Here is a 12,094-nt window from a genome sequence, read left to right as displayed (position 1 = left end):
TTCATGAACCACAAAGTGATTGATACTTCTATTTGTTCTATGCTGCTGCCAAATTCTACTCCGTTTCATAAATATGCCTAGTTCCTCCCCTAGGAAGAAGCCACAGGTGAGTTCTGTAAGGCCACTGGAACTGTGGCACATCAGAGATGCATCATGGTTATAACTCTTAAATAAGTTTGCAGTTACTTTGTATCTAAAAATTTTATTCTATAATTTAAAAATATCCCAAAGACTGAAAAATACAAATAACAGGCATTTTTAAAAAAGGAAATTTCATTTATAATGCTTTTCTTACTATGCAAGCAAGCAAAAAATTTAGCTAACACTTTCAACATTTTCTAGTAGATTCTACAAGGCAATCAGGTCTGGTTGATAAGTGACCCTGGCTGTCCAGTAGGACCATCTAGGGAGCCTAAGCTGGAAACTGGACCAATAGGTCCAATGGCTAGGGTCAGGGCCAGGCATCACTGACTTTTACATGGCTCAGGTAATTTCAGTGTGCAGCTAACGCAGACACACAATGTAAGTAAAACCAGGCTCCCAGATCTATAGTGTGGGAATGCTGGGTGAGAGGTGCCGACAGAGGTGGGCAAGGTTTAAAAAACGTCAACTCTTGGTACTCAACACTTTTTTTTCCTGCTCAATGAAACATCCAGTGTCCCTGTTCCCAATAGAAGACACTGTTCACAAGAATGTGCATGAAAACCAACCGAGGGCAGCAATGCTGGACAGTAGTCTCTCCGCTGTGTGTGATTGACAGGCACACATCTAGCTGGCTGGCCCTGGTGACAGCAGAGCCTATTGGGAGGCATTCCTCTTCCCTGCTTCACTTCTCAATAACATTTCTGTTTCACCAAGAGGTTCTGAGAGCCAGAACCATGACTTCTTACAACATAACTAGAAATCTGACCCGCCAATGCAAGCCCAAACCAAACCAGCGATCCCAAGTTGGTCATGATTCAAAGGGATTTGATGACCTTTATAGCATTTCACACAAAGCCTAGAAAGCAGAGATAACCCCACATTCTTCCCATTAAAATATTCATTCTTCTTGACTAAAATTTCACTGACACAATCTCAACTAGCAATCAACTTACACTGGGCCTTGAATTTTGTCTACTCCTCATTTTGTGAAGCACAGAAAAGCAGCCCTCCTTTGACAGAGGGGAGGAGGGAGGTAGCCAGTACCTTTCCTGTGATCTCAAAAACACTTCAGGCACTCGACCAATCGGAGGGGGATCTGCACGCATAGCTGAACACACACAGAAAACTACCATATAAATAGAACACACTATACACATGACCAGCTCCATCAGAAAGCTTTTCTTCCTAGCCTTCGACCAGTAAAACACACAAGCTCCTGGTAACTTGTCATGGACACCGTCTACCTTTTCTGGAAATAAGCCACTTGTGAAGTTTCATTTTTCTTAAAGGTTTTAGAAGTCGCATGCCTGCCCAAACCTGTGCCTGTTCAAAACATCCTCTAACAAATGTTGTCTAAAAATGAACGAGTCACTAGAAGAGATCACCTCTGTTGCAACCCTGGACTCGGGACCCAGCTTGCCACAGCTGGCACCTGCCTTCCAGCCTCCTCACTCCTCCTCCTTCTCCTCACTCAGAGGCAGCCCACCCGAGGTCACCTGACTTCTCCGCACCGAGGAGGAACTCAGAACTGCTGGGCGGCCCAGCGCGAGGGGCTGGCTCAAGGGGCTGACCAGAGCAGAGTCCGAATCACTGGACTCAGTGCCACTGCTGGTGGAGCCCTCCGTCATTTGCAGGGGTGCCAGCTGGCCCGCCATGCCACCAGCACACACTGACGGAAGGAGGGGGATCTTTGCGCTGGGACCCATGAGAGGTGCACCATTGGCCAGCATTCTAGCCTCAGGGGCAGCCGTGTTGGCCAGTCCTCCCCTTTGGGGGTCATCCAGCCTACCCGTGTCCTCCGGGGTACACGCTACCTGGCTAAGGATGAGCGGATCTGTCTCCGACTTGTTATACCTACTGGGGAGGTTCCGTAAGTACGGCCTCTGCAAGGTCGGGGAACACGTCTCACACTGAGGATCCCTCTTTGGGAGAACGTCTTCCCCCAAGCTTTTCTCTCTAAGGTCATGTCCGTTTTCGGAAACATAGCCTTGGGACCTGGTTCTGTCCCAACTCATATTTGAACTAGAACTTCTGCTGCTGGGGGACAATGGGGTGGCCAGGGGGCTGTGACCCGCTGAGGCCCTGAACATTTCATCTATCAGGGAGCTATGTCTTGGGAGTCCGGCGCTCCCACTCAGGTCAAAGGTTATGTCTGCTGAATCATCATCAAGGAACTCTCTGGAAGGAGGCTGGGAGGACTTCACAGAGGGAGGGGAAGCCCTGTGCCTAGCCTCTGAATGCCTCTCATCCCTGGAGAGCAGATAAACACCGCTGGTCAAATCACCCTCATAATTGTCATTTGTTTGGGACCGTGACTGGGACGCTTGTTCTCTGAGGAGGTCGTATTCACTATCTACATCACTGCAGTCAATGAAAGGAATGGAAGTACTGCTGCCTCTAGCAGCCCGGGATGCTGGACCTGTGCTAGGCTGCGGGGGCTGAGGTTTACTCGGCTGGACGCGGTCCTTGACGCCCTCCTCCTCCTCTTCTTCCTCGGGTGGCGCCTTGGCGGCTCTGTCTGCCGGCTTACTCCCCGCGGGGCTCCTCTTCAGGGTGGGGCTTGGGTGTGGCCCCTGCTCCTGGGTGGAAACTTTCAGTTCCTTTCCTTGCTGGCAGCTCTGGCCACCGGGGGATTCGGCCCCTTCTCCAAATGTAAGGCTGGTGCTCTGTGGAGACTGGGTGGGGTGGGGTAGGCCGGGATGAAGGGGGATGAAGAGAAAGGGGAGACTGTTAGCCCAGAGCTACAAAAATAGAAGTCAGAGTCTAAGGACACCTCCTCAGGCTCAGGGGCTGAAAGGCCGGCCACCCAGAGCCTGCCTGGCCCTCCCGGGGCTCAGGGATGCCTTGATGAGGAACAGGCACCGGGAGGTGAGTCATGACCTGGAAGGTTCTTTCAGGGCAGGGAAGCTGAGGCACTGTCTCTGCTGTCTAGGACCCATGGGCTCAGATTGGGTTTCCAAAGTTTCTATGGAAAAGACAGCCCTTCCAGCCCCTCAGAGGCTACCTAAGCAAGGGTGGGTGGGGACAGAAGGAAAGCCCATCCGGGACCCCCGGCCTGGCCCTCAGAAACACCACAGGCCGCTTCTCAGCTACACTTCTCAGGGTAGCCCCACAGGTTACAAGCTCTTTTTGGACGGACACAATGAAACTTTCTGCACATTCTTCCTCAACAAAGGTCTTATTCTCTTCAAGAGAAAACCCTGAAAATGTACCCAGAGGCCAACTCTGGGGAAAATGAGCTTTCATCACCCTCAGTGCAACAGCAAGAGCATCTTTTGGTGCCAGTGTGGTCGCTGCACTGTAACACTAGCCCTGGGAATTTGCTGCCCAGCTCTGAGCCGGCTGAGGCCCCCGATCCTGGCACCACTGGCGGCAAGGCACACCCGTTCTTTGCAAAGAGGGTCTCCTTCACACAGGCGACCCATTCAGCAGGTTGGTGGGCTCTATAGATCCTGTGTGTGTCTTTACCTCTGTGTTCAGGTCAATAGAGAGAACTTTCAATAGAGAGAACTTTTTCCTAGAACATGGACAGTCAGCTGAAAACAGGCTCCACTCCTGCTGTGCCCACAGAGCACAAAGCCTCTGTCTGGTCAGAGGTAGTGCATGACCACATGTCTGTCTGTAACATCCTAAGGGACAAAGGACTAGGAAGCACTCTGTCGGGCCCCGAGCTCAGTGGAGAAACTCGGTGAAAGCAGACAGTATCACTTACCTGTTTTGGCACTTCTGAGTTTGGTTCTATGGGCTGCGGCGTAGCAAGGCTCTGGATGGAGTGAATCTTGCTGTGTTTTCTGGGAGAGATCACATGAGACAGCAAATGTTAGGAAAATTTCATTTTTAAATAAAACGGAAGGGCCTTCCCAGTGAAGCACCAGGTCCTCTCTGGAGAAGGAAATCCAAGCTGCTTGGAGAAGCACACCTTGGAAGCCCTCACTTGGTCCTGTTTCTCCAACACCTGCATGGCCAGGGGACACTCATCCTGAGGAAGTTCTGCAATCCCTGTGCGGCTGCTGGAGCAGCCTGCCTGGTGGAGTGGCACCTCTGCTCATTGGGAAGGACGTGAGGAGAGGAGAGCTACTGGCCCTCGGAGGCTCTGAACTGCGAGCTGTGATCTAACAGTGGAGGTCAATTTGGGTTATTTGGGTACAGAATTTTTGCATCAGTTCTATAACAGAAAATATCACCACTAATCAACTTACTCTTTTAGGGAAAAAGGGCTACATGAGTTATACATTCAGAAGTAGATAGAAGTGACTTGAAGACTACTAACATGGCTCCTTTATCTTTTCTTGTCCTGGGTCCACCTGTATGTGTCCCTGTCCCCATTGAACAAGCATTAGGAACAATTTTCAGGTACTCAGATTCATGAAACAGTATAAATATATCCTGTGGAACAGCTACATTTGGATGTTTGTGCAACAAAAGTGAATGAGGCCACCTCTTATGTGGTCCTCAAAATACAAATTGCTACTTGTTCAGGAAAATTATAGGGGGTATTATCTCTAGACATGCGGGCAAAACCCTCCCTCCTGGCATTACATTTCTGGATAAAGGACACAAGAAACCATCAGAGGTTTGCATAAGGTTTGTTTCAGCAAAATCAAAACAAAACATTGAAATAACTTGAATGTTTATCAACAAGGAATGGAAATAAATACTATAGTACTATAGGACACTTAGGGGAGATCTTAAAAATAGGGCATTGTTAAAAAAGTAAGATGCATAATTGAATTTCTTCAGAATTTGGAATATTTGCACATTCATAATGGGATGTTGTAGAGATGGAACCCAACAGGAAATTCATTTATGTTTCACACATACCTTATACACAGAGTCTGAAGGCAACTGGATATGATACTTTTAATAATTTTGAGTTTTGCTTACCCCACCCTCTGTAAGCCACCCAGCCTTCCACATGGTCACCATATCTTCTCGTTCCACCTTACACTTGAGTGAGTGCCCAGGATCAAAAACTGGTCCTTTTTGATGCTAAACACACTGAGGGTGACTGTGTGGCAGGAATTGGGAAACTCCCCAAACCCCAAGCCTGGGTACAGAAACACTCAGGAGCAACAAACTGTCACCTGGAGAGTAAGGACCAGGATGGAAGCGCCTCTTACCTCTCGAATTGTACTTTCTTGTGTCCTCCTTCCTTAACATAGTCGAGAACTTGCTTCTGAGTCCGACCACTAAAATGCAGACCAGGGAAGGAAAGGGAAAGACATTGAAGTGTTCTCGTTTAAACACACAAACACAGTGCTCTGCCACCTTTACTTCCCCTCCCTCTATAACTGGGAGAAATGAGGTCTCTGTGCCAGTCAGGAGAAAAGCAGTCCCTAAGAGAACCTGAGTTCTTAATGTCGGATGGCATTCTCTTGACAGGTTTCTTACACACAATAAGCAAGGCATTCCACCAACTCAACCGATTTACTAAGTGTGTTTGGCTCTGAAGCAACCATCCCCAGACACAGCATGATGGAACAGACAGGGTGGTCCCCTGTTGGACCCCCGCCGCCTAGAACAGGATTCAACACATGGTAGACACGCAGGTATGTGTTGAAAACTGAATGGAAAAGTGAATCAGGATGGGCGAGCCTATGTATGGTTCTATGAAGCAACAGCAAATGCAAATAGGATACTTTGCTGCTACAGAGAAAGGAAATTATTTCTGGATTAGAGAATTATGTTAAGAGTTTACTGGGACTGGGAAACTGCCAAATGGCTCCCTGAAGTTCACATGGAACTCAGAAGGATGACCCTGAGCTAAGCCAAGGCCCCCATCAAGCGCAGCTCCTGTAGCCCCATAAGTGTTCATCTTAATTCCTTGCCCTAGGTCACCACAGCTGTGACAGCTCTTAGGAAACATCTCAGTCACACTCCATGGCAAACAAACAGGTGTGAACCGTATCCATTACCTGAACCGAAATGATGACCCCCGACTAAAGAGAACGGGTTTTGGCTTTGGTTTGGGCTCTTCGAAAAGTCTAAAAAAGGCATGATGTTCCACACAGATTTTCCAGAAGGACTTGCAAAAATCCCGACTGGCCATTAGGAATTCCAAGGTATCCTGGTATGAGCTCTAAAAGAACAAAATACAGCTTTGGTTTTTCCCACTGTTCACAGTCATTCTGTTGAAATATGAGAAAAGGAATAGAAATGAATTTGTCCAGTACATTTTCAATTATACATTTTATTGCAGCAAGATCATTAATTCAAAGACTCATTCAAATACAGTTGTTTCCAAGGACAAGATGTAGTCACTTTTCAACCATCTTCTTTCCCACAGAATTCCTTACAGGAACTAACACAAAACAGTGGTACAGACTGAGCGGAAGTGGTCCATTGCTTTGACAGAATCCAAAACCAAATCATATTCACTTGGCTTACCTGTTTTTCTTTAAAAAAGAAAAATACAAGCAATTCCTTTTGGCCTCTTTAAAATGATGAGAACAGATCTCCTTCCTGTTACCTTCCTCATGGTTCCTGTTTAACACTGACTTTTATCTCAAGTCATTTCTCTATAAAACAGCATTCAGACAGGTTTCAGGATGGCAGAATAGAGCAGGATGCTTTCCTGGCTGCTCCGAGGAGTGAAACCAAGAAAGCAGACAGGCAGTTTCTCAGCAAGGTGGGTGAATGGGGAAAAAAACAGGTGGGAGGACTTTACTGAAGTGTAATACTGGACGCTCAAAACAGACTGGGGACTCGGGAGGTTGGATATAATAAAATAAGGAAGAAATCTCTAGCGCCAGAGGCACCAGCCAGAGAGATTCCTCCATGAGTACACAGGAAAGAGAAGGGAATTAAAGGAACTCGAGTTTTAAGGGGGACTGAGGTGTGTCTGGGTACAAAGAGTTTAGAGACCAAAGACACTGCCTGACTAAACGGAAAGGCGTGCGGTGATAGCCTTGTATGGGAAAGAAACAGTGGTGTGCGGAGGACAGAGGAAGGAACCATTTTGCAGCTGCGCTATAGGGACCTGCAGCTGAGGGAGTCGAGTCCTGGGGAACCTGAGACTGGCCTGAAATACAGGCCTGGCAAACCCACAAAGCATAACACGGAGTGTGCCTCAGTAACCAGGAGAAAATCAAATGTGGAGAGAGGTTCACACAGGGGACGACTGATTACAGAAGCCTACCCGCCTCTCTTCTCCCTTTAATCTGGCCGCTGGCAGGACTGGCTGGGAGAGATGTGCCTAGCCAGGAATTCAAAGGGTCGGGTAGGGGAGACTGAGTTTGGAGACCAAACCCTAGACTTAGGGTCTGCAGGTCTTCCTAGTCTTTTGAGGACTAGGAAGTTTGGTTAGTATATTTCAGTTTTGTTTTGTATTCTTTTTATTTTTGATTTTTTAAATTATTACTTTATGTTTTTTCTCTCACTCATTTCTATCTCTTGAATCTCTTTCTCTCTTCTAAGAATTGGTTGCTCCACCACATGAATGGAACCCAGGGGAGATCCTGGGGAACAGTCTTCCAGGGTGGACTGGCAATGGCTGGGCCTTGGAGGTGTGCTCATTTAGACTCTCCAGACCAGTTGGCATCCAGCAAAGACCTGGAGCTTACCTAACGCCCCCTCCAGGTTCTGCCTGTGGGATCACAATCTTACCCTAGCAACCCCACCCAGAGGATGGAGCAAGCATCAGACTCCAGAGAAGCCACCTAACTGCTGAGAGGGGAAGCTGAGAATCTTTTGAACTCCAAGGGAAATGATTATTGTCATTGAGCTCTTTTTCTTTTTTCTGCTTAATTGTGACCTTAATTCTTCATGGACATTTATACATACTCATGTTTTTTTTTTTTTTCCTAATTTCTAGTATTTTTTAAGAGAATATTTTTTCTAGTTGTCAATGGACCTTTAATTAATTAATTAATTAATTCATTCATTCATTCATTCATTCATTCATATGTGGTGCTGAGGATCGAAGCCAGTGCCTCACACATGGGAGGCAAGTGCTCTACCACTGTACCCCAGCCCCAGCCCAATTTCTAGCATTTTTAAAAGCAGTCATTTTTCATGAATTAGTCTTTTGAGGACTAGGAAGTTTGATTAGTATATTTCAGTTTTGTTTTGTATTCTTCTTATTTTTAATTTTTTAAATTATTACTTTATGTTTCTTCTCTCACTCATTTCTTTCTCTTAAATCTCTTTCTCTCTTCTAACAGTCAATCTCTATTGTTCTCTTTCCCTCCTCCTTTAAGTGTTTACTTTTATCCTCTCTCCTCCTCCCTCATAATCATCACATCCTACAACACTTCTGTTCTCTCCCTGTCTACCATTTGAAAATGTAAACCGTTTCACAAACTTACTGTTTTTATTGTAGGCAACAACTGATCATATCATTTCTGTTTGTTGTGACAGCATTGTAGATGGCATAGCAGGAACTACTTGGTTTAATGCTGTATATTGTTTGCATTGGTTGTTGTTAATATTTGTCTTCCCTTACATGTGGAGGTACTGGAAATCTTCAGGGACATTCTAAGTCTACAGGTAGAAATTCTACTGCCTCACATACATACTTTTAGATGGATAGAGACACAAATGACATTAAAAAAGCAAGGGAACAAACTGCCTCAAACAAACCAAGATACTTCAAAAACAGAATCCATCACTTCCACAGTGGAAGAAATGTCAGTGTAGGAGCTTAAAATGTATGTAAACTAATCTGCAAGGTAAAAGACAACATAAGGAATGATATCAGAGAGAAAACAGAGGAAGCAAAAGATCACTTTAATGGAGATAGAGATTCTGAAAAAAGAAATCAAGCAGAAATCCTCAAAATGAAGAAATCAATAAACCAAACTAAAAACTCAATGGAGGGCTGAGGATATAGCTCAGTTGGTAGAGTGCCTGCCTCACAAGCACAAAGCCCTGGGTTCAATCCCCAGCACCACAAAAAACAAAACAAAACAAAACAAAACAACAGCAAAAGCTCAATGGAAAGCCTCACCAACACACTAGACTACTTGGAGGGCAGAGTTTCAGGTAATGAAGACAAAATATATAATCTTGCAAATAAAGCTGACCATGGAGAAAAGATATCAAGAGACCATGACCAGAACTTCCAAGAAATATGCAATAACCTGAAAAGACCAAATTTAAGATTTATTAGGACAGATGAAGGCTTGGAGATACAAACCAAAGGAATGTATAATCTTTTCAATGGAAGAATATCAGAAAATTTTCCAAACCTAAAGAATGAAATGGAAAATCAGATACAGGAGGATTATAGGACCCCAAATAAACAAAATTACAACAGACCCACACCAAGGCATATTACTATGAAAATGCCTAACATACAAAATGAGGATAGAATTTTAAAGGCTGCTAGAGAAAAACGAGTCACATTTAACCCAGACACTCAAAGCTAGGAGGTCTTGGAACAACATATACCAAGCTCTAAAAGATAATGGATGTCAGGGGCTGGGATTGTGGCTCAGAGGTACAGCGCTTGCCTAGCAGTTGTAAGGCACTGAGTTCTAGTTTCAGTACTGCATACATTAAATAAAGGTTCCTCAACAACTAATAAAAATATAAAAAAAAAAAAAATGGATGCCAGCCAAGAATACTATATCTAGCAAAATTAAACTTCAGAACTGATGATGAAATGTTTCCATGATAAACAAAAGTTAAGAGAATTCAGAACTAGAAAGCCTGTACTACAAAGCATACTCAAAAAATACTTCATAAAATATTTCATGAAGAAGATAAGAAAAATAAAAGTGAAAACTAACAAATGGAGGAACTATACTAGAAGAACAGTCAATCACAGGAGAAACTAATTGAAATAAAAAAAAACAAATAAATCAAGATGACAGGGAATAAAAATTATATCTCAACAATAACACTGAATGTAAATGGCCTAAACTCATCAATGAAAAGACATAGACCGGCAGATTGGATTAAAAAAAGACCCAACAATATGCTGTCTCCAAGAGACTCACCTCATAGGCAAAGACAGTCACACAGTGAAGGTAAAAAGATGGGAAAAAACATATCATGCAATGGATGTCATAAACAAGCAGGGGTTTCTAGTCTCATATCAGTTAAAGGGGACTTCAAGCCAAAGTTAATCAGAAGGGACAAAGAAGGACATTTCATACTGCTTAAGGGAATTATATATCAAAAAGACAACAATTGTAAATATTTATGCCCCGAACAATGGAGCATCTATGTACATTAAACAAACCTTTCTCAATATCAAGAATCAAATAGACTATAACACAATAATACTGGATGACTTTAATACACCTCTCTCAGCACTGGATAGATTCTCCAAATAAAAACTAAATAAAGAAGCTATAGAACTAAAATATAGAATTAATAATTTGTACTTATATAGAATATTTCATCCATCAAAGATGGAATAGACTTCCTTCTCGGCAGCACATGGATCCTTCTCTAAAATAAACTGTATCTTAGACCACAAAGCAACTCTTAGCAAATACAAAAAAGGAGAGATAATACTTTGCATTCTATCAGATCTTAATGGAATGAAATTAGAAATCAATGACAATCATCAGCTACTCTAACACCTGAAGACTAAATAATATGCTATTGAATGATCAATGGATAGCAGAAGAAATCAGGGATGAAATTAAAAAATTCTTAAAAGTAAATGGAGAATAGAGACACAACATATAAAAATCTCTGGGACACTATGAAGGCAGTGCTAAGAGGAAAGTTCATTGCATTGAGCTCATTCATTAAAAGACTAGAAAGTCAACAAATAAATAACCTAACATTGCATCTCAAAGCCCTTGAAAAAGAACAAATCAACATCAAATGCAGAATACAGGAAATAAAATCAGAGCTGAAATCAATAAAATTGAACCAAAGAAACAATCCCCCCAAATTGACAAAACAAAAAGTTGGTTCTTTGAAAATATTAATAAAATTGATGAACCCTTAGCCATGCCAATGAAGAGAAAGAGAGAAAACTCAAATTACTAAAATTCTTAATGAAAAAGAAAATGTCACAAGAGACACTACTGAAATATAGACAATAATCAGACACTATTTTGAAAATTTATACTCTAATAAAATAGAAAATCTTGAAGACCTTTACAAGTTTCTAGAGACTTATGACCTACCCAAATAGAATCAAGAGGACACCAAATATTTAAACAGATCAATTTCAAGCAAAGAAGTTGAAGATGCCATCAAAAGCCTGCCAAGAAAGAAAAACCCAGGACCAAATAGGTTCTCAGCCGAGTTCTACCAGACCTTCAAAGAAGAACTAACCCAATCCTCCTCAAATCATTACATGAAATAGAAAAAGAGGGAACTCATTCTATGAAGTTGGTATCACTGATACCAGAACCAGACAAAGACACATCAAGGAGAGAAAACTTCAGACCAATATCCCTGATGAACATAGATGCAAAAATTCTTAATAAAATTATGGCAAATTGCATATGAAAACATATTTAAAAGATAGTACACCATGATCATGTGGGGTTCATCCCAGGGATGCAAGGTTGGTTCAACATACAGAAATCAATTAACGTGCTTCATCACATCAATAGAATTAAAGAGAAGAATTACACGATTATCTCAATAGATGCAGAAAAAGCATTTGACAAAATTCAGCATTATTCATGTTCAAAACGCTAGAAAAACTAGATAGTAGGAAAATGCCTCAACATTGTAAAAGCTATATGTACTAAACCCAAGGGCAACATCATTCTAAATGGAGGACATTGAAAGCATTCATTGGAACAAGAGGGATGCCCTCCTTCACCACTTCTATTCAATATAGTTCTGGAAACTCTAGCCAGAGTAATTAGATAGAAGAAAGAAATTGAATGGATATGAATAGGAAAAGCAGAACTCAAACTATTCCTATTTGCTGACAACATGATTCTATATTTAGAAGACCCCAAAAAATCCATTAGAAAATGTCTAGAACTCAAATGAATTCAGCAAAGTAGCAAGATATAAAATTAATTCC

General features: G+C 42.8%; 1 protein-coding gene across 5 annotated transcripts in view; it reads right to left on the bottom strand.

Moving 5' to 3' along the window:
• Nucleotides 1-12,094, bottom strand: part of FARP1 (FERM, ARH/RhoGEF and pleckstrin domain protein 1) — a gene marked incomplete at its 3' end in the record, with an annotated part of 266,728 nt that overhangs the window by 48,601 nt on the left and 206,033 nt on the right. For all 5 annotated transcript variants that reach the window (XM_079136884.1, XM_079136887.1, XM_079136888.1 and 2 more), the window contains exons 10-13: nucleotides 6,060-6,223; nucleotides 5,265-5,333; nucleotides 3,857-3,935; nucleotides 2,564-2,819 (exon numbers count right to left, since the gene is read on the bottom strand). In XM_079136884.1, the coding sequence (XP_078993010.1) occupies nucleotides 2,564-2,819; nucleotides 3,857-3,935; nucleotides 5,265-5,333; nucleotides 6,060-6,223 (568 nt within the window). The remainder of the gene's footprint in view (nucleotides 1-2,563; nucleotides 2,820-3,856; nucleotides 3,936-5,264; nucleotides 5,334-6,059; nucleotides 6,224-12,094) is intronic.

Source organism: Sciurus vulgaris (genome assembly GCF_902686455.1).
Source record: "Sciurus vulgaris genome assembly, chromosome: 4".
NCBI classification, from domain to species: Eukaryota; Metazoa; Chordata; class Mammalia; order Rodentia; family Sciuridae; genus Sciurus; species Sciurus vulgaris.
The sequence above is the reverse complement of the archived record's forward strand: the minus strand, read 5'-3'. Positions and strand labels throughout refer to the sequence as shown.